The sequence below is a fragment of the Cygnus olor genome, chromosome 5 (assembly GCF_009769625.2).
Source record: "Cygnus olor isolate bCygOlo1 chromosome 5, bCygOlo1.pri.v2, whole genome shotgun sequence".
Classification (NCBI taxonomy): domain Eukaryota; kingdom Metazoa; phylum Chordata; class Aves; order Anseriformes; family Anatidae; genus Cygnus; species Cygnus olor.
In genome coordinates, this window is record NC_049173.1 from 18761623 (window position 1) to 18785015 (window position 23393).

A 23393-nucleotide genomic window follows, 5' to 3' on the forward strand; every position below is an offset into this window, starting at 1 on the left:
CAATCGGGAGCAATGAGTGCTACTTTATTTCTAACAGCACATTCAATCTCTCTGGTTTAATGTCAGTTGCCCTTTCTGCCTTTACCTGTCTCGCTTTCCATACTTAGTTGAATGCCTTGCCTCTGATGACTGCATTTGCAGCACACTGCTGAGATGTTGCTGAAGTCAGCAGCGCTAATACCGCATTAGAGAGCCCACTTCAGGGAAAACAATGTTAGATTTAACCAGTGGGGTACCGCTGCAGTGAAAAGCTATGTGCTTGGAGGCACTCTGTTCATTTTCCAAGCAAACAATATGTCAAGCTTTGCTTTCATGAGCAGTAAAATGTAATAGTAATTCTCACTTCAATGGCAGCATTCAGCAAAGAGCTGTACAAACAGGAGGGTGAAATTCCCCTTGTATGGCAGGCTCGACATGACTCTTTCACTGCTCAAGCCTTGCGGTTGAGATCCTTGGGGATGTGCAAAGGAACTAGGGCCAAACCGGCTTCAAATATGTTGACAGAGAGCCGTTTTCTTGTGACTGTATGGATGCAGTGGTCCCCAGACAGCAGTGCTTATTACTATGCCCCAGTCCAGAACAACAGCCACAGGGATACTAATGTTCTGCCCCGTATGTAATCGTAGCCTGCAGGCAGGATTTTGTCTCCCATTCCTTGATCACAGCTGGAATGTCACCTGTTAATTAGCCCGCATCATGCAAAGATGCCGCACAGACACAAAGGCAGACACGATCATTGTCTACTGGGATTTTTGCTCTAAAAGCCAGATTTTCTAAACTAAGATTCAGATTTTCTAGTTCCATGTGTGTAAAAATCTACACGTGTTGGTTGAATGGATGCTCTCTACTTTACAAAACCTGTTAAAAAACACAGCAGATAGAGATGAAGAAGGGAAGACTAGGGGCTGAAACAGCAAGTGAAGCAGGTGGCCCTGGAAACGATTAGCCATGTCCTCATAATGCAAAATTTTAATGGCTTAATGATTTTTTTCTTACACATGGCCAGAAACTTCTACATTTCATTACTTCTGCTACTCATGCATATAACAACCACCCATTTCCTCTCTGACACACAAATTCCCATTATCCATAGACGCTCCTGCATTTTCTGTTTGCAACACATTCATGAGATGTGCGTATGGATGATAGCTTAATACACCGATTGCCTCAGCTCTTCCTCTAGCACACCTCTTATCCTTGCTCGTGCTTCCAAGCACAGCCCTGCTATCTTAACCCAATCAGCCAGTAGCTGAAATCACTCTGGGGAGACCGTGGGGAGGTTGTCAGATTGGAAGCTGATGCTTAGACACCCCTTTCCCCCAGGAACTTCTGTTTGGAGATGAGCCAGAGCCTTAGAGCACAAGATCATGAGACATCCGCTGGTGGGCTGTGCTTTTTCTTGCCTCTCCACACAGGTTCATCAGTAAGTTTTTGATGTTAACTTCAGCCTGTGGCCATTTCAGAAGAGGGGTGGGGGGAACCCAAACATCCAGAATACTCTGGCCAGTGGAAACAAAATAAATGAGGCTCCTGCTAGGACAGTACAATAAATATGTCCAGCAGAGTCCCTTCATCCCCCAGTCCTTTATGATCCATTTTAGAAAAGGTAGCTCCTCCTATTTTTAGTGACTGATTCACGGGAACAGAACTGCCCTTGGCTAGTACCTCACAGACGTTTCCGAGCCTTGGTGTTCCAGGTCTCTGTTCTGCAACTTCATACACTTAGCAAAATATCATATTTCTACGTTACTTCAGGAGGGAATGCTGGCTTACTGAGTAGCGCTAAAGGAAGGATGTACATGTGCTGATAACCCGGTGTAGGATCTTGTGAACTTTGTAGGGAGGATGATTTGCTCATGAATTTTCTCTGAAGCCAGGCTGCATTATCAGATTCCTTTGTAATTGACTAAACTTCTAGTTTTAAGACAAAGATAAGGAAGACACCATGGGAATTTTATTTTGCTTAACTATGTAAATGTTTTTTGAAGAAACCTTAAGATGCACATCGAAAAATGTTTTTGTTTGAGCTGAAAGTATGTTGTTCTCTTCTTCCTTGGATGGACCCACTAAAAAGGGAAATGAAATGTCCAGTAGTACATCTCAGAAATGTTAGCTGCCTGCAGAGAAGTATTGTGAGCTATGGGTCTGCTTTTAGTTCACTGAGTGCACCTCCTGGTCTGCTGGAAACGTGCAGGCTTTCTACTCATTTCATTTTGGATCAACTCATGTAGTAAACTCAAAGCCAGCTGCTGGGTTTATGAATGCCTAAGTACATATGGCCTCAATCTAATTCTGTTCTGGATCCTATGAAGGCAACATTTGCATCAGATGTGTCAAAAATACTCCATTATACTATCATAAAAGTATACATACATTTCTGTGTGCTCATGCAACACAGGAACATGGAAGAAAACAAAAGCACTAAGACACTCCATTGAACCTGACTTACATTTTTTTCACAGATATAAATTGTGACAAGAACACCACAGAAGAGGGTCTGAATGTTATAAAAAATCATGTTTTGTTTAAAGCACTTGAGAAACTCCTTTACAACCAGGTTTCATCAGTATCTAGTATGTTCTTGGTATATTGGATAGAGTAGTTGCCTGTATATATATGGGTCAGTATGGCAAAGTCACATGTATATTTTCATGCTCAAAAGCCAGCTGGACATCCTCTCAGCAGCTTGGTTTCTATTTGAAGCTGTCCCTTTGAGGCAGCTGTACTTTGAATCTCTCTGTCTGGAGATGTTCCCTTTAAATTAGAACTATTTTTGCAGACTCGTAACAGGTTATCTACCTCACTTTGCTGCTGCATAGCAGGGCCAGCTACTTCTAACTATTTCTGACAGACGTTTGTCTAACCTTTACTTAGAAACATCAGTCTCCTTATTCAAAGTATTCCAGAGCTTTAAAACCATTATTTAGAGACCTCCTTGGCAATGCCCAACCTCAAACTCTCTTGCATCAGTATGAGCAACATTTGAATGTTGGTTACATTAGAAATGACTTTAAATCACAAATGCAATTGTTCCGATATCATGAGGAAAGTTCTTAAATTCACACCATAAATTATAAAGAAATACATCTTGAGTCCTTTTCCTCCATCCAGTTTCTGATTATTGCTTACAAGTATTTCTACTCAACTGTGCTAAGAAAGCTGGCATTTGCATGGCATTTTCTTGCCAAGGTTGTGGTTTAAAGAAAACATCAGATTAGCAGTGTCCTCTGATAAATTGTGCGAATTGACAGCTCAGGAAATAGAAAAACCTTTCTTGATCAATGAGTCATTTCCTAATAGGCTAGAACAGGATTCATCTCTGTAAAATATAAAATATGCAGAATATACCCTAGGGAATAATAATTTTTTTTTTTTCTTTTCTAGACATGACATGTCCTGGTGGTATCATGTTTCTGTTTGTGCAATGAGAAGAAAATCTACTAATTCATGCAATCAGGTTCTTGAAAGTTTAATTCTCAGCCACATAGAAATGACTAAAGTGAAATGTACATGCAGTAACAAAGGGCAATTTCTAACTCGTAATAATGTCTTATGGAGCATTGTTTTAATAGCAACAATGTTTTACACTACAGAGTTTTGTTTTGCCACAGTTTTCTTGATGGTCAGTGAGTGAGAGCTTTGATTCCTTAATTCTCTTCAGTATTAGCAGAAATCTCAGTTATTTAAACCCCTCACATTACCAATGGGAAGCCTGGCAGTGCTGTTCAGAACACACATGAAATGCAGGTAGTGTTGTCTTCTTAGAGGTGAACAACTGAACAGATGCTAACTCTTTTTTTTGACATGTAATGACAGTATCTTCAGTTGGTTTATTTTGAAGCTTACTCAAAAGTTTCTCTTGCAGGGTTAAGGCCTGTGTCAAAACACTGGTGTGCTGCTGTGAGGGTACCTGATCCTTTGAGGCTACCTGCCTACCAATGTAGGGAGTGCATATGCATGGAGATTCATCATTGCTTTTAATGAGGCATGTTAAGTCTCTTTTGATATAGTTTAACAAATGGACATGGAAAAGACTCTGTTCTGGGAAAAGCCTGTCTGACAGCAGCTTATTCTGAAAAAGTATGGATAAATAAGACAGACATTGCTCTGCATTTATTGTAAACATATCCTCTTCTCATGCTCTTGGTTTGTCCTATAATCAAATCACATAATGCTAGAGAAACTTGCAAAATGCAGGAAATGAATTCCTTTATTTCCAAGCAGTGAACCAAACCTATTACAGATAGAGGAGCTCTGTTAAGCATTTCTGACTCTTTTGTTATGACACTATATTTCTAGCAGTATGTGATTTTATGATACTCTCTCACTCTGAACTTTTGACTGCGGTTTTCCTGTCTGTGGCTTTTTGGGATGCTCAGAACTGACTTTCCATGAGCTCAAGTCGCTAACCTCACTCTCTTGTTGTAGAGAGTGAGATAACTGCTAGATAGAGTATCTACACTAGTTTTCCTTTAAAGTACTAACTGCTGCTTTAAATCTATCCTGAAACATCTCTGGGGTGCTGACTGCAGTTGTGCTTTGTGTCAGCATAGTAAAAACACCATCTTTGTTGCACATCAGTTGCTCAACTAGCTGCTTTGATAGAGTCTTCCTGTGTATTAATATATACAAGATAAAATATTTTAGGATCAACATTTCTACATACACTTAGGGTAGCAATTACTAATAGCAGAAAATGAAAGGCTTTAACACAGTTCTTCTGAAAAGAGTTAACTTTTATTTTAGAGGTAAGCAAGCCAAGCACAGCAATCCATTGAACTGTTTAAATGAAACAATATTTATAAGAACATTTTATGTTCCCTACCCTGAACTTCCCATCTTTTTCTTAAATCAGTAAAATATGCTTTCCTTTAAAGAGAGAATCAAACAAGCCATGATTTTACTGTAAAGCTGTTATTAACACTTTGCCAGAATTATGACTTGAATCAGAAACACCATTTATATTAGCAGAGAGGAAAAAAAACAACTCACAAAAGCAGTTTCAACTCTACCATCTCATGACTTCCTGAGTAAAGGAAAATCTCTTGACTTCATATGAGTAAAGACAAACCATTTGTGGGGTATCAAAGTCAGGCCTCTCTCCACACTGGAAGGGCCCCCAGACTACACCAGACTATCCCAGTCATGGTGAGGTGGGTAGCTGTGTCAAAAAATCGTAGCATGCTGTTTCTGTCATATGACTTCTTTCCTCGTTTTACCACATAAGCCTTGGATCCTGAAACTATTTTGCTGTGTAATCTCAAGTGTGCAAAATCAGTCCCCAGATTTGGGCATTTTGTGTTAAGTCACAATAATACACAACAGTAGTAAGCTTTAACTAATGTAAATTGATTTAATTCCATGGAATTAGTGGAAGCTGCGTTACACTGATTTACATCAGCTAAGCCACTTCTGGGAATATTCAAATTTATCTTAGTTCCATAAGGAGATGTCATAACTCAGATTTAAGATATTTGTCTATAGAGAAGGGAGATTTCCTGCTCTTCACACAACCTCTCCATTTTACCTTTCTTTTGAATTCTCTTCTGATATTTCCTGCTGAAACTCATTGCAGCAATTAAAATTATCCTTTCCTTTCATGAGGTCTAGAATGAAATATTTGATCTCTTTTACAAAAAAAATTGATCTTTCTAATACTGTCATTCTTCTCCTTGTTGTCACTTCAAATCTGTAGAATTTATGTGAAATATATGTGGATCTAAGAGAGTATCCTTTCAAGTTTGATGTCACTCCATCCTGGCTGATACATGTTGGGAACCATTAATCTCGTCATGTGATGCTTAAGAGGTGTATCAGTTCTAGGAAAATGTGACTGTAGTAAACAGCTGAGTTCTGTAAATTATTAAGTGCCATAAAATGATTTCTACTGGGAAGGAGTTGTAGCTCGCTGCAAACTCAAGGTGTAATCACATTGTATGTTCAAGTTATATAGAATCTGCTCAGATGCCCTAAACCCTTCTGCTTTAATTTCTGAGCAAAACAGCAAAGACATTTTGGGAATAAGTCCAGAGAATGCAGCTATGGTGACTGTATTTTAACTGTAATCTGATTTAGGTCTGAAATGAATAAATCAAATACCTGGTTTCAGATAAATTATAGGCCAGTGACATCTGCACTGTGGTAAGGTTATAGCAAGGATTTAGTTTAAAATGAATGCAGCATCTTTAAAGCCCGCTTGTAGTACCATTATACCAGTGGATGCTGAGGAACTGGGCCTTATCCTGCCATTGCTAACATTGGCAACAGAGAATATGGAAGTGTGATGCTGAGACCCCTGCATTACTTGGAGGCAAGCCAGCTTTGATTTGGATGCCTTGGTAGCTTGGCACAGTGGTCAGGCTAATAAGTCTGGCTGAAAGTTGGGGTTCATTAGCTCCCATGTAGTGCTAGGGTCCATGGCCATAGTGTCCCAGTCCTGAGCTGGTGGCTCCACCATCCATCCTGCTGTGCTTTTTTCACTGTACACCATGCTCTGCTTTGCACTGAGAAGCCATACCAGTTTGGGCATATCTCACTATGTTCTTAAATTTAAAAGAGCCCTGACTAATTCAAGGCTTCATACTTGGCATGTGAGTGGCTTTGACATGCAGGTAGCTGTACACTTTGGGTGGAGAATGATTTATGCTAACATTTGTGAAGCTTCCAGGCTTTAAGAAGATTTTTAGAAGTAGTGTTTTTGTGTATCCTTGTAAATAATACAGGGCTGCTTTTGCTATTTTTTTTTGCTATTTTGCTATTTTGCTAAACAGCATTTTGATTTGCAAAGCATTTTCTGTTTCTCTCACTACCAGGTCAGGTAGAGATCACCTGTCATCATGGTCTGTTTCCTAGCCCATCAGTACTGTTATTAGAATGATTTAGGGACACGAATACTTGCCAGGGTCTCCCAGCAAACATTACCTTGTGTAATGTATATCCTAATTAGTAAAAATTTTCATGTTCTTGTTGGATCATTTTCTGCACCTTTCTGAAGCTTTTGTTTATGCAGCTGGCCTGTCCCATTCTATAGGTAACCATGGGTGAAAAACCCCATGAGATGACTTGTGTATGAATGAGCAAAACACACGTGGAGCCTTCCAGGTCAGAACAGTCTTATCTATGCAAATATCATGGTTGATGCAATTTGAAAATGGTATTTAGGAAAATTGTGTATGGAGATCAAATCCATGCCCTTAGGGATATGGTTTTGAGTAAGGGCTTTCACTTTGTGTTTCAGTGACTGTTCCCTCACCGGTGCCAGCTTGTGAGCCCGAGCCCAAACCAAACGGGCACTACGCGGCCCCGCGGCTCTCTGTTTCCTCCCGAGCAACGGTCGTCGCTACCATGGAAGCGCCTTCGCAGGGCCTGCAGACGGTCATGAAGTGGAAAACGGTGGTGGCAATTTTTGTCGTGGTTGTAGTTTACCTGGTGGCTGGAGGACTCGTTTTCCGTGCCCTGGAGCAGCCCTTCGAGAGCAGGCAGAAGAATACCATCGCGCTGGAGAAGGCTGACTTTCTTCGGGAACACGTCTGTGTAACCCAGCTAGAGCTGGAGACACTGATCCAGGTAGGGATGTGGAGATGGCAGTATTTCTTGGATGTTAGGGTGAACAGCTGGGCAGTTTGTTGGGCAGCTGAGTGAGTGGGGATCTAAATTGTTCACAGGGCCTTGCCTAGTGCAGTGGAAGAAAAACCATAATAGGCACAGTGAAGAGCAGGCCCTTTCTGAGTCGTTTTAAAGCCCTGGAAACAAAAACATTGTCTCCAGAACATTGTAAATAGAAATTAAATGTCTTCACTAGAATAATGAAAAGCATGCAAAGAAAATCAGAACTTAATATCTGGAATATATTTTTGTGAGACATGACACATTTTCAAAACATTTTCCTATCTCCATACATCTCCCTGGATTGTTGTGTTTGTCCACCCAGCCATGCTATATAACACTTCCTAGCTGTGAATCAAACTTCATTTTAAAAGGTGTTATAAGCTTAGTATTTCTGTTAGGAAGCTGTTCCAGTATCTCATTGCTGTGATGGCAAAAGCATTCTCCTAGTTTTCAGCCTATACTAATTCTGTTTCATTGTAGTTGGTCTTCCACAGCCAACCCCCCATTGCTTAATTGATTCCTCTCCCTTGCCCTTGTGTGCAGACAGCAATGCCTTTCTGCTTCTCCTAAGCAAAACAAAATCTTTCTGTTTCTTTGCAGATAAATGTGGGTTCTCCCTGCTTGTGCTCTGTGTTCACAGAAGACAGGTCAGTTCTGAGGCAGAAGCTGTGTATGCGCAGTCTGGTACTTGAGCTAAGAAGCCAAGCCTGCTTCAGCAGGAAGTGGTATTGTGCTGATGTGCCTATACAGCTTTTGGATCAGGGCTGGCTTGGATCACACATCTGTCTGCAAAAGACAGGTGAACATGCTTGGTTTGCAGTGTGAATTCTTCTGGTCAGGGTTATTGGCTCACATGCATTTCTCATGGCAGTTCTGCAGAGATCAGCATTTCCCTCACCTCCTTAGGTATGATGTATGCTGGCTGATTACAGGTTTGTTTGTTTGTTTGTTAATATGGAAAGGAAGAAGTTTGTATTTCCTTGATGGAAATGTCACTATTCAAAGATATGCAATATGCTTTCTTTTCTAGCAGAAAGCAGAATGCACAATAGGTATGACAAGCAAAGCACCTCAACATGAGGGTAGACTCCTGAAAACAGACTGCGGTACGAAGATTTCTAAATAGCCCCTCTTCTCTAAGCTAAGCTATGTACCAGTTTGCATTTTTTAGTTTTTATTTTACACAGTATTTTTTCTTTCTTTCACCTCAGAAGTGATGATATTAAAATAATAAACAGGCATGCTGTGTCTTTAGAAGGCAGGCATTCTGAACAAATCTTACCATCTCTTGAGATTTCACTATGTCCTCAGGCGTTACACTGGGTAACTGGAAATCTTTTGCAAAGGTAAATTAAATGTGTTTAGCAGCTTAACATGTGAGTGTCTTAAGGCCAAGTGATGTGAATTTGTCTTCATTTGTCAATAAAGAACAACTTCCTTTGGATTTTTTCTGTATATCTGGGGCTGAACCTGGCTCTGGGGATGTATTTGGGTTTGCTGGTACAGAAAACTCTGATTGTAACTGATTTGCACAGAAGAAGAGTGAACCACCCTTCAAAGGTAATGTAGGGTGTTAATGTTGTGCTTTCATGCCTTCATGTCGAAGATCTCAAAAGTGACATCTCCCTAGCTGGCAGAATAGATTACTGCATTGCACCAAATGTGACATCTGCCTTTACAACTGTGATTTCAGACAGATGTGGCAACCTCTATGGGTCCTGGCTGCTGTGCTGTGTGTAGTCATCACCTGACTAAATGTCATCTGATTACCTGACAGCCTTTAGATGAACACAGATAGCACTCAGAAGAATGACTATCCTCATTGAGCTCTCTGCTTTGGAGAATAAGGAAAAAATGCAAAAAAGGAGACTTTATAACTGTTTTATATCCTTTATTATGGAGGTGACTGGAAGAATCTTTTAAGGAGAAGAGGAAAGGAGTGTCTTTGCAAGGCTAGTAAAGAAAAAATTTACCCCTTTGCCCAAATTTCAATCTTTCAAAGTATTTTCCTTTGGAAAACCTGTAAGGAAGATGTATGGCACTGTATGACGAAGCTGTGAAAAATTCATTGTGGATAAGACATGCTTTCCAAATTGATCTCCAACAACCAATTGCAAATACTGGCACAGGTTGCACAAATGTGAATAGCCATAATGATACTGCTATGTTCAGACTGTGAAGTTCATTCATAGACTTAATAAGTAATACGGTGATAAAAGCAGTGTAAATACCAAGGAAGATGCAAATCTAGATCAAAGGTATTTTAAATTTGTATTTATCTCTTGGGCTTAGTCCAGGTCTCTCTCTAATGCTAACACAATTACAGAGATTTTTTTCTCTGCCTATAAAGTGCAGTCTACATTGTCTCAAGTCACTTGAAGTGGAAGTTCTTACACTGTACACTTTTAAACCTAATTTCTGCTCCTGAAGACCTTTGTTGTGGTAGAAAAAATTAATTATTTAATGCCTCACGTGATCTACTACTTGGCACAGTGGTGAATGCCAGAATAAGCAAGTGGTAAAATTAGGTGCTTTATCTCAGTACTTTTGAAGATGAGTTTTCTGAAGAGTGAGAGAGAAGGGAGATCTAGAACATGCTAAAAGAGAATGAAACTTCAGTTGCTTCAACTGACTTTAGCTGTATCTGTATTGTACCCATATGGAAAAATAACAGAAGGCAGCAAGACTCAAGTGACTGGTCATATAGTTGGAAAAAACAAACAAACAAACATTACTATTACAGGTGCTAACATGATACTATGAAACTTTTTTGTTCTCATGGCATGGCATATGCTTATGACAAGCTGGGGTCAAAAAAGTCACCTTGCCTTTGTAATAATGCCCACTTGGAGGTTTGATGTGTTCTCAGAAAGATAATATGTCATCTCTAACTAGGAGAGGCATGCAGGAAGACTACAAACATGTTTTGGCAAAGTAATTCCTATGGACCTGACAAGGGTATTCACATTCTTTTTCTGTGTAGCCTGTGCACCATGTATAGGTAAAAGCTTTTGTAATGAGCTGTACTTTCATTATGAGCCCTGCACCTTGATGTAAGAGAGGGTGACTTGCTACTGTAAGAAGTTACTTAGGTTATTGGTGGCCTGTTTTCTTCTTCCTTCAGGGTTTCATTTAGGAGTATGAGTGATTGTAGTTAAAAATCTTTTTAAAAATAACCCACCTGGGAACTAACTCATGTTATCCATGTCCACTAATGACTACAGCAACTCTAATGAGTTAGTCTGTAAGCTGAAAAGGAAGTGGAGTTGGAAATAAGTGAGTCAGACTTTACTGGCTAATTATATTAGTAAGAGTTTGTATCTTGGATAGGCACTTTTGATTAGTGTTCTGAACTACTTTTCCCCTGAAGATAAGCAAGAGAGGGAATATCCTGTGAAGATATTGCAGTTTTCAGCTGCTCAGCAGGTTCACTAGAGTTATAAACCTGCTTGTCTTCTCAGGGTGTTGCATTGTAAAATGAAGAAAATTTGAATGCATTTCATGTGCTAGAAGAAAGCTCTAGATGGAGCAGAAAAAAAAAAAAGTGTTTTGAGATAACTGTGGGGAAGATTTGCCTATTGCTGAAGACAGGAAAAGACTGTGCTGTGAAGAAAAACAATGGTAAATATCTGATTATTGAACCTTCTCCCTCTGCCTCTGGAGGCTGTCTTCTCTATGTCCCAACTTCCCTTCTGACCCTGATCTTTGTTATATGTCATTCACTCTAAAGTGATGTAAAGAAATAATTCAGATCTCTTGCATCATGTCTAAGTACGTGCAGGCACCCTAGTTTGTGACTTCAGTCCAGGGATTGTAGTGCTTGTATAGGAGACAGACTGAGCCTAGGATGCTGCAGAACACTGCAGCTGTTCTGTAGCTGCATTGCTTCCAGAAATTAGCTAAGGCGTTTGCAGGGAGCTAAGCCCTCTGAACTTAGATCTCTGTGAATGTCCCTTGTTGAATTTTGTAGGTCTGCTATTCAGACTGATCCTTGGCACTGTTCTGGAACAGTGCATGCATGACAATCGAATCACTTTATAACTGTATGTAGATCACTATCTGGCTGATTGTTACCTAAAGACCTTTATAGGATAGGCAGAAATATATAAGGGATGGACTCTTAAAACCTATTACTTTTTATTATACCTGAAAAAAATTGCTGGGCTCAGTCCTTGAACAATTCTGTTGTGGAAAAGTGTGGGAGTTTATAATGAGGATCCCTTAATCACTGTATAAGGTGTAGTGAGAATGATGACTGAGAGATGTAGCGAGTATAGAGAAAAGTTATTAAGGAATTAGTCTTTAAAAGCTGCTTAGTAATGAGAAGCATCTTTATAATCATAACAGAGGAACATCTGAGCATGAAAGGCAATTGGAACAACCTTTTGTATGCGTGATAGGAATCTGCTTGGAAGAGAATTGTGGAGGGATATAATCATTATTGGATTAGCGTGATCTCTGTGGAGGGAAATTAATGTTACTAGAAAAAAAGATGACAAATTTTCTTTTCTGTTCTTACCAAATTCCTACCCTTGTATACACATGGGGTGCATCTTTTGAGTAGCTCAGCACTCAAGAATAGTATTGTGCTCATCCTCGGAAAAGATTTTTCTTCTTCGTGCTTGGTATGTACTGGAGAAATTAAAGAAACGTGAACAAATGAACCAGATAAAAGCATTTCTTCCCAGAGAAGCCAGAAACAGTCTGCATGATTCCTGTCTCCTCATCAACTGCAGTAGCTCCCAGCTATCTTGTTGCCTATGGGCATGACTCTAGACTTTTTCTTGAGCTAATTTTCTTAATTACTGATCGAGGTATTCACTCGTGTCAGAGAGGCTGAGGGAATTGTAGCACAGTAGACGTGGACCCCACCGCTGCCAGCCAGGGGCACGGCAGGCTGGGGGTGGCCAGGAACAGCACCCAGCCCAGGCTGTCAGACACCTCCCAGGGGATGGGGATGGTTGAGGCCAGGCCATCACATCAGCCCGTGGGTCAGGGCTCAGCTCAGAGGAGCCTGTGGCAGGGCAGGGCACAGGCCTGCCCATGGCAGGCTGGAGCCCAGCACTCATATAGCATTGCTGCGGCAGGGACTGACACGGTGAAACCCTGGCAGTTTCTGTTACTACAAGGAGAATATTCTTGAATTTACCCATAGACAAGAAATACTGTTTCGATCTTCTGTTCGGGGAGGAACTCAGGACATTTGATGAGGAAAGTCCATGTTCACTATGCACTTCACTGGACTTGGAGTCCTGTATATTAGGAACTAGACAGCCTACTGTGAGCCCATGCTTCATATCCTTTAAATATTACTGCCTGAATATTGACAGGTGGAACTGATTGTTCCAGATGGAGATGGAGTCTGGACTGAACTCTCTTTAGAAATACAGGACTTGGTCATCCCAGTGTCACCACCTATGCTGGGCTTTTGCTGTGGGGTCTGCCTTCAGGCCCATATAAATTCATCAGACCAGGCCTTTTCAGTTACTGAGGGACTGCAGTGTGCTGATGCCTAAGGGGCCAAGAGTAAAATACACACCTGTACAATGATAGGGAACTGAACTCTGTTTTTTAAAATCAGGTTTATTTTTGTTGTTGTTGTTGTTGTTGTTTTTTAATAAAAATTGGATACTTGGATTTTCTTTGGTAATTTTGTCATTTCCCTCACTCCTATCTTGAACTGGCTTTAGAACACATCCATTACTCAAAAAGCAAGAGAGACAATTTCATCCCTTTTAGATATTTCATGTCATTGCCTTCCCTGGATAGGTGGCATTTCATAAGAAAAGTTACCACTGATTAATAAATGTTCATTAAAGAAGGATTCATAAAAAGTATTTTAAAAGTTGTGCACTGTGTATGTAACTCCACTGGAGAAGGAAGAAGGGATCAGAAAAGGAGTAAGAGTGAAACTCTTTATAATGAGTTTATAGTGAAACTATAAAAATACCTGAAACAAGTAGTTTGAAATGCCTTGAATGTGGAGAGCTTGCTAACAGAGCTGTTAGCACTCTGGAAATTGGTTCTTCCCCTACTCCAGGATAAGGTGGCTCTTCAGGTTATGCTGCAAAGCCAGTCTGAATTTCCACAGATGGGAAACTTGTAAAATGTCATGGTCTATGTGAACTGGGAGAGTCCCGCCATTGATAGCGTTCTTGTTTGAGCTTTGTGCAACCCTTCATCTAGCAGGATACATCTGTGTAGCTGAACTCGTGGTGGTGGTGGTAGGGCAGTCTTTAATCATCACATGACCCCAAATTGCATATTTAAGGACTGTTAACTGCAGGGCTAGTCTGCTATTATTGCCTATTTCCTGTCCTCCTAGTAAATCCTTCACTATATACAAAATACCATGTGTTTAACAGATGCATTGGAGTAGACTATCCCAAGTTGGAAGTGACCCAGAAGGATCATTGAGTTCCACTCCTGGCTCCACACAGGACCATCCCAAAATCAGACCGTATGTCTGAGGGCATCGGCCAAATGCTTCTTGAATCCCGGCAGGCTCAGTGCTGTGACCACTGCCCTGGGGAGCCAGTGCCAGTGCCCAGCCTAGTTAGATATTTATAAATGAATGATGTCAGTCAAGATTTAAAGAAAAAATTGGTTTGTTCTGGATGATGAAGGGAGCCTGAGAAGTTCAAAGCTACCTAAGGCAATAGGACACTCCTTAACTTGAGCAGTTAGTGCTTGGCCCTAAAAGACTTGCTAAACTGTGTAAACTCAAATGTGCTTAAAGTGTTGTAATTAGCTTGATGACATTCACACACTCAAGGGGAAGGCAACCAGCATTCCTTGGCAGAAGTAAGGTGCCAGGGTAGCTGACAGCGTGTCATGGCCTATTTAAACAGGCAACCTGTCTGTTATGCTGATTTACGCTCTTCTGGGTAAACAAATAAATGATCTCTGCTTTCATAGCAGCTGCAGTATGCCAGCAACTGATACAGAAACCCTTTCAAAGGGTTTGGTCCTAAACACTTCCTTTCTCTATATCCCTATTTCTTCGAAGTATGGACAGGCACTGAGGAGCCCTGGCTTCCTGCCCACAGGAAATGCAACCAGTCCAGTCTGGAGTTTGCTCGTGCTGTAATTTCACAATCAGCTTAGCCTGACATGTAGCAGCACAACTGTGGAAAAGGGCTATCCTGTACTGATCTCCTTACAAACACCTAGTCTCTGTTCTTGTCCACGTGCCTCTTCTCCAACTCCTTTCCCTATAATGGCACTGGTGTTTGTGGGGCAATGTGATGAATAAACTGCAGAGCAGATTTGCTTATACTAGCCCAAGGAAATAGTATTTTTCAGCTGGTGTAGTTCTGTCTTCCTGGTGTAGATTCATGTTGGCTTAAGCTGACTTTGAAACTCACGTTAACTCACTGCTAGAAGGGGCATGAGTGACCCCTTCTTGTCAGCCATAGGATACTGGCAGAAGTCCTCTGTTCCCTCCATCTCCATTCTCCATCCCCCAATCCCTGATCACAAAGTTGTTTCATGATGCTTCCATAGCTATCCTATTTGTTCATTTTAAATGGCCAATATATATATATATATATATATTACTTTAGTTAGCATAAAATATAAATAACTTCATCAATTATTAATTATCTGGGAATTAAAATCCTTGGCTGACTTGCTTCAGTTGACTTCATGAATATTATTTGTATTTACCACCCTTCTTTCTGCTTCGAACGTCAGCTGTTCCCACTGGGGAATTTTTTTCCTTTGGCAGTTACTGCTGCAAGAACAATATTTATGGATCTCTTTGTGGTTTTGGTCCTCTGCTTCTCAACTGCTTTGTATCTTTTTGTGATTTGTCTATAAATTGTGTCTTTCTTCCACCTTAATATCTATTTAGTTCAGTCATATATTCAGATGTTGCTTACAGAGTATGCTACTATTACTTCAAGCAGGTATTAAAAAGTAAATCTAACCTGTTCCTGTGGTCCTATAACTTTATTTTTGGAGCCTATACTGACTTGCATAGGATACAGTAAGGCACGCATAAGGCTGATTTGTTGTCTTTTCTTTGCAGCATGCTATTGATGCAGATAATGCAGGAGTCAGTCCCATAGGAAATTCTTCTAACAACAGCAGTCACTGGGACCTCGGAAGTGCCTTTTTCTTTGCTGGAACAGTCATCACAACGATAGGTATGTTTATGTTTGTCTTTTAAAATACATGGTTACACTGAGACATTTGTCATGAAATAAATTTGAGGAATTGAGGATCACAAAGAAACGAAGTGATTTCTTTATTTCTGTACTAATTCTATATTTCTCTCAGTTCTCAGAAGGTATGCCTCTGGTGTGTATTAGGGGCACTGAGCATCTGGGTAAATATTAGAAGCTGTTTCCATAATTAGGATAGAATAGCAATGCTGAACTGAAAACAAGTAGCACTGATGTAGCTAAGGTTTTATAACCCTTTTCTTAATGCTAATGCAGGTGGTCTTAATTTTCACTGAAAAGATCAAGAATTAGCACCAGATGAAATAACTGGTATATGCTTGTTGGGAATTTGACGTCTAATATTATAAGTTAATTTACCCATAAGAGTAACCTTCTTCCTAAGTAAATCAATTATGCTTATGCTCTGGTTTGTTATAAGCAATTCTTCTTATACCGTACTCCTTGTAAGTGGAACTGTAGTCACATAAGTATCACATCCTATTTTAAAATCCTACCTAGCTTTCATACTAATAATACTTTAATGGAAAGAATTCCATGAATCGTAGAAACATATATATTTTTTGCCATTCTAGAATTTCTGGCCTTGAAATATTTTCACATTTGTCTCTATTACAGGAAAGGTGTTCTGACAAGCTCCATTTACATTTCTTGAGCCACTCATTTTAGTAAATTCATTATTCAGGCCCTTGTCGTCTGTGTCCCCTATACGTTGTGCCCAATGTACTTAGCCTCTTGATCTCTGAATGCTCAGTTTAGATGTGCTCTGGTTTCTGTCCTGTCCTCTGTGTAGCAGTTCCTCTCTTGAAGGATATTTTGGAGCTGGGATTTCAGAAGATGGTCTGAAGGAAAAAAAAAAAAAAAAACTGATAACATTGATGATAAGGTTAATCTCCTGATAATTTTATAGTGATTTGATAATTTTAAGATGGATTTCAGTGTTGTCTTGGTTAAAGGTCAAGAGATGACATTATTCAGAAACCATGAGCTAATTTTTTCTTTTTATTTGCATTGCTTTTGAGTATTCTTCTGATTTAAATATGGGATAAAGTGCTTTTCTGTATTTTGACTGTGATACACACACTGGTGACAGTGCAGACAAATTATCTGACATAACCCTCCATTAAATTGCGAGAGTCTGACTGAATTCTTTAAGTTCTTTACACAGCTAATACAACAAAATGTCCTGTTGCTGTTGCAAGACTTGCTGTGGTGATCAGCCCAAACAGTGGAGTCTTGTACCTTTAGCTCAGTGGAGTCTTGTGCCTTTACTTTGTTGTCAGAGTGAGGGTGAAAGAGTGATCATATAGACTGTACTGCTTGGTGTGTTCCTCGATATACTAAGCTACATTACCACGTATTTTTAATGGCATCATAAAACCAGGGGGCGGAGATAAAGGAAACATTTCTGAATCAAATGTTTAGGAAACCCTCCCTAAATATTTGTTTACTCAATAGACCCAAGTGACAAGCTTTAAAATTACGTATTAAAATAAATGCCACTGTGTAGGCATAGTTTATGTAGGCATATTCATTGACATCTGCTATTTAAATAACTTATTGAAAAGAGCTTGGATTTTTGCCCATATTTGCTTTAAGTTCTCAATGAATGAGATTTTTATAGGCTGCATAAAGTCTACATATTGTGTCTGGGCATGAAAATGATTTTATTTTATCCATCAGAGCCCTGTTAGAGTTTCTGTTGTGCAGACACTCAGCAGACTACTTGGTCAACCTCAGTCCACTGGGTGGTGGCGCCTGTATTTTCTTGGACTTTTAGAAGAAATCTCGGATCACAGATGCAGCCATGAAAGGCACTGTGGGTGGAGGGATGGTGTCAGTGTAGCCCTTTCTCCATCCCATGACAGAGGGATGTATCCAGTGTCAGTGTTACAGACCTGGTTATTACAATCACGTTGTCTCTGGATCACCTTCAGATCAAACCGTCTCTGGCCTGCAGTTAAAAAGGACTATACTATGTATTCCCCATATTCCTGTTCCTAAGTGCATTCTCCTCCCTTCCTGTATGTTGCACAGTCTTTCTGACAAATGCTTTCCTGTGGCTTTAAGAGGCAGTCCAAGCATGTTTGCTTTACACTAATCTGGGTGAGGACGGGTGAGGAAATTATGAACTAACCACTGAAAATGAGTGTTGTCAGGTAAATCACACTCTTGTCAGGACATAATTGGCAGAGCCCTAGAGGAGCAGAAGAGTGCAGGCACCAGGCCAACAATGAGTGATTTTTGTGCCATGATAAGTCAAACTAGATTAATTAATCAAAAAACAACTTTAGGTAGGACCGGAATCTATAGAAAATATGGGTAACTGAGGCTACAAAGAAAGAACTAAATCTCAGTGGGTAGCTTGTCTGGGAAGTGACATCATGCCATGGGAAACCTGTAAATAAGAATTAGATTTGGAACAAAGGCATCTCTGCAGGAACAGCCCATTAGTTTTTCTAAAAAGGTGTGTATGAGGTCTGAGTTTCTGATCATTGTTTTTCTCTGCAGGGTATGGAAACATTGCCCCAAGCACTGTTGGAGGCAAGGTTTTCTGCATCTTGTATGCCATCTTTGGAATTCCACTGTTCGGCTTCTTGCTGGCTGGGATTGGAGACCAACTTGGAACCATCTTCGGGAAGGGTATTGCAAGGGTGGAAAAAGTGTTCAGAGTAAGCTCTCTCATTTTTTTTTTGCTTGCATTGCGTAACTTGCTTTTAATTCTGTTGCTGTTATCCGCAGTCCTTTTTACATGTTAGGCACCCTGAAGTATTTACATACCAAGCTGAGATGATGCTTAAGAGCCTTTGTAGTCAGTGGAGAGAAAAAGACTTGTCTAGGTGGTGATGCAGGGGTTATAGATTAGGCTCTGAATTTCCTTTTTGACGACCCAACGTTTTTCAGTGACTATAAGCTATCTCTGAGGAATGTATCTACTGAGCTAGTTTCCTTACAAGGACTGGTTTAAAACAGCCTTAAAAACAAACACCACAGGTTACTTTTGACAAGTACATTTGTTCACTGAAAATAAAAAGAAGGTAGTCTAACTTCTGGAGGAACAGGGATGCAGAGCAGGTTCTGACTGTATTTCTAATAAAGCCTAAAAGACTTGGAAAGCAGGGTCACCCGGAGTAAATATGAGCTTGGGAAGAGAGGTGGTTGAGTAGTGAGTTACTTCCACTGCAAGAGGACAGATGTATTGGAGTAGATCTGCAACTGCAAGAACTGGCAAAATACCAATGTCTGGAATTGTCTTCAAGGTGTTTATCCACCCTTTGTACCTTGGGTACATCTTGCACTAGATTTCTATATTGATTTTCTAGAGTTGAGGAGCTCATGTAATTTCCCTTTGTGAAGCTGGTACCATCTATTTTTGGGTCTGTATCACCATAAGCAATTCTTTCGCAAGCACTGCCGCAGACCTGGCAAATGCTATTTTGCTAATTTGCCGATGGTTCACTTCAGGGATTCTCTCTTTGAAGCAGAACTTCTAGAAGTGACCTGTGTGATGGTTCCCTTGGAGGCGGCGTAACTGGAGGTAAGTCTTTCCAGGGATGGAGTGGATGAAAAGCTGTCCAAACTGGTTAGTTTAATAGGCACCTATTTTTAAAACATTCCTACAGATGACAGCAAATGACTTGTAACTGTTTTTTTAAAGGAAATAATTGAGTATTAAACTGGAGTATGAGCAATTTCCCTTTTGATTAAGTTACTGTGAAGTGTCCCAGGCTAGCCATAAGGAGTGTCTCTCAGACTAAACGTGGAAAAGGTGACTGGTGATTAGGGGTGAGTAAGCATTTACATGCCTGACTGGAGAACACTTGAAAATGGCCTACATTTTCATGATCTGAAAATAAGGTTATTGAAAGGTGGCTCAGACTGGGCCTGCAAAAACAGAAGAATCCAAGATCACTAATTTTGTTTTAATCTAGCTTTTTATTATACCTACTTCACCTCAAAGGAATCTTTGAAGCTTTCAGCCTGCTTCTGCCCAAGAAGCAGACTACAGGCTTGTAGTTATGATATGAACTAAGAGTCAGAAAATCTTTTAGTAATTCTCAGCTGTACTATTGGCTTTCTGGATGAGTTGGACAAAAAAAAACATTAAACTGTCAGCATGGTAGTTTACAAAGAAAAATAATACATGTTCTATTTGAAGCATTTTAAGATTCACAAATGAATGCCGATACTAATATTTCATGCAGAATATAGTCCTTTGGCACATAGTGTGAGTTCTTTTGGTACTCAAAGTATTCCTTCCTCTTCTTGAGTTAATGCAGTTGCTTGCTTTATATAACCACCCAAACTATTCCTTTTCTTCCTTGGTAGTCTGTCAGCTTCCAAAGCAATTTGGAGATCTGTGGTCCCCTTGTTTAGCTAAGATATATTCACTCCTTTTACTTTGTTTCTCATAAATCTGTCATATCAGTTCTTTAGTGATTTGATGTACAGGGTTATATATCATTTCCTTCAATATTCCTGGTAATAAGGTTCAGCTATTTGAAATAGGCTTGAAGTAGTTTACAGTTTGCATGCATCTTAATAACTAGTATTATTATCAGTGGTTTAACTTTGTATGATTACTTACGTAACACCTGACATTATATATTATCATTAATATATTATACACAATGTATATATATTGTTAGCTAATGTAAATTATAACCATTATAAATTTAGTATTAATGTAAATTATTACATTGTGCTTACATTGTCAGACACCATATATGTTTGAATCTAATCAGAGAATCCAGAAGTGGAGTAACAGTACTTGATTTAATCATGGGCAGTGAACAAAATTTAGATCTATGTGTAGCTTTTGTTTCTCGCTAGTTCAACATGCAAATCTTGTTTCTTACTTTGTCGCCACATGGAGTTCAAGTTCAAGATATTTGTCGGTGTAAAGCAACCTGCAACAACCTTTAAAGAGAGGACATAAAAATTAGCAGAATAGTTAGAATCTGAGACTAAGAGAAACAAATGTATGCCAAGGAGACATTAGAGCTAAGAAAATGTTGGGTGGTGTGCCTCATAAATCTTTTGAAGTTAGCTGAAGGGTCACTGACTGTGTATCAATAACTACCTAGTGATTTAATGTATTAAATTTCTGAAAGCTTTTAAGAAGTTTTCTCATCAAAACCTATAAGAAAATCAAGCTGTGATGAGGTAAGAGAGAAGGTCTCACGCATCAGTAAGTCTCTGAAGGAGAAACGGAGATTAGATGTTAGCATTATTGGCGTGATTCAGCTGGAGTCCTTGTTGGAATCTTATTGTTTTGACAGAAATGGTCTGAAGTGATTCAGACAAGAGGATGAATATGCAGGTGACAGAGTCTGCAAATTGCATCTCTGGATATTTCAGGACATCTAAAATGAAAGCTGCAAAGGGATGATAAGATGATAAATGAAATCCAGTGTTGGCAATACAAAATAATGTATATTTCTTTAGTTTGAGGAAAGAAATCCTAATATATTCAGACTGGGATGGCATCTCATTTCACTATTCCAGAAGGGGTCTGGGATTACTACGGATGGCTCTTTGAAGATAACACTACAAAACTTACCTGCAGTTAGCAAGGGGACAAGTATCAGCAAAGGGATTCAGAACCAAATGGAAAAGACCATTCTGCTACTACACAAATCCATGGTGCACTTGCACCATGAGCATCATACTCAGTTCTAATCATCCCAGTTCAAAAAGCAATTCAGAGAAATGAAAAACAACACTAGGGTCTGCACCCACAGGCCATATAGCTGAGTCTCTAAGTTGGCATTCACTAGCTACCCATATTTCTTGCTTTCTAGTGGGTCCTTACCTCTCTAGTGAGTTCCTCATGGGTGATTTAGGACAGTCCTGCTTGTGCCCTTGTGGAAGGAAATGGGAAGAAACTGCATGTGTCCTGGATACTCTGTCAAGTTTCCATGTGCATATGCCTCAACATGTTGCTTCTGCTTGTCTTCAGTCACTTCAGTTTATCCCACACACCCTTACATATGCTACATGGCTGGCCTTGGGGCAGCCAAGAGTTTCTGAAATCCTTGCAGCTTTGTCATCGTCTGTAGAGATGGATGGCGTTTGAAGTAAAACTTGATCTTGTGCTGTGGTTAGGATCCTTTCTGAAGCTAAGCAGGGGCAGTATAGATAGATACCTGGGCAGCTGTGAACCAGCAGAAGGTTTCTGTGTCAGCACAGCAGCCTTTTTACCCAATGCATTTCCTTAACAGGTCTCTTGCTCCATGCCACAGTGTAACTGTGAGCATGCAGCCCATGCTGTGCAAGGGACAGCGTGCCCCTGCCTAGACAGACAGACGAAGGGATGATTTCTCCCAGAGGAGTTGTACTGGCGCACGTTTGCTGCCTCTGACATGACCTGTGTGGAGCCCTCCAAACCTACGTTAATTAGCAGCACAAATTAGAGGCTAAGAATGCCACGTTTAGCTATTGCAGTGATCAGCCCACACATTCTGTGTGAATTTTAAGAATGGTTTGAACTTCATAAAGGGGGAAAGAGGTCTGCTTTTATCAAATGCACACTACCTCCACAGTATTGACAGAATATTTCAGCACCGGTGCTGGACCCATGCCACTGCTCATCTTGTTGATGATCAAAGCAATGTTGCCACTATTTCAGTGTGTAGATAACCAGAGAAACAATTATTCTCTTCTCTGTGACTAGGCAGGGCTGGAAGTATTTTATTGCAAAATACTTAATGTACCTTTTCAGGAAAGGGAGGCACTGGCAGAATGACACTGCCTGGGCTACAAGGAGGTATCCCAAACATCACATACTGGCTAATTTATGCTGTCTCTCCTATTAGAATTATCCTGTTTTATACAAGTAAATAAACATCAACCAGGTCAGAGACACAAATTAAAGTGTCCTCCATAAAAGCCCTACCTACTCAGCTACTGATTATTCCTATACATCCTATCTTCAATAATCCAGGGCAGAAAGTAACCACTAGTCTGTTTTCACATATGTACAAATATGATTCTCCAAAAAAATGGGTGTGTACAGGGTCACCAGACTCACTGTATATGCGCTGGTCATTCAATGTTTGGGTTCAGTGATGAATCAATGCTCCCATCTGAGAAAATCTAGTAAAAACTCAAAATGTAATTAAAAATATGATAATTTTTGTAATCATTTTCAGCTGGCAAAGCTTTCCAGACACTACAGAAATGAAATATACGTTCCAAGGTGGCATAAAACCATAAAAGTAGTACTATTATCTTGCATATGTGAGGGATCTTATGAATGGCCTGAGATTGTTTCTATAATAAACAGCAGAACAAGCTCCATTCCTTTGGCTTGTTCTGTACACACACAGGCTGCAAGCATCTAAAGATAGAAAGGAAAGCACTCCATAGGCAGAGTGCACAGTTACAGAATGCAGCACCTGTCATTATCATGAGTTAAATATAGGCTAGATTCAGATAGTCTTTATTCAACCCTTGTAATGAGTATTTAGATTCTAGCTGGAAGTAGATGAGATGAGCATAACCAGACAGATCTTCCCTCATCTTGCAGTTTGGTACAGATGCAGACCTTGAGTGTGGGCACATCATGCTTCTGAGAGCACTCCAGGATTTTCTGGC

General features: G+C 40.0%; 1 protein-coding gene across 2 annotated transcripts in view; it reads left to right on the forward strand.

Annotated features, from left to right (window-relative positions):
• Positions 1 to 23393, forward strand: part of KCNK10 (potassium two pore domain channel subfamily K member 10) — a 71230-nt gene that overhangs the window by 18788 nt on the left and 29049 nt on the right. For both annotated transcript variants that reach the window (XM_040559531.1, XM_040559532.1), the window contains 3 exons: positions 7238 to 7566; positions 15641 to 15758; positions 18306 to 18466. In XM_040559531.1, the coding sequence (XP_040415465.1) occupies positions 7238 to 7566; positions 15641 to 15758; positions 18306 to 18466 (608 nt within the window). The remainder of the gene's footprint in view (positions 1 to 7237; positions 7567 to 15640; positions 15759 to 18305; positions 18467 to 23393) is intronic.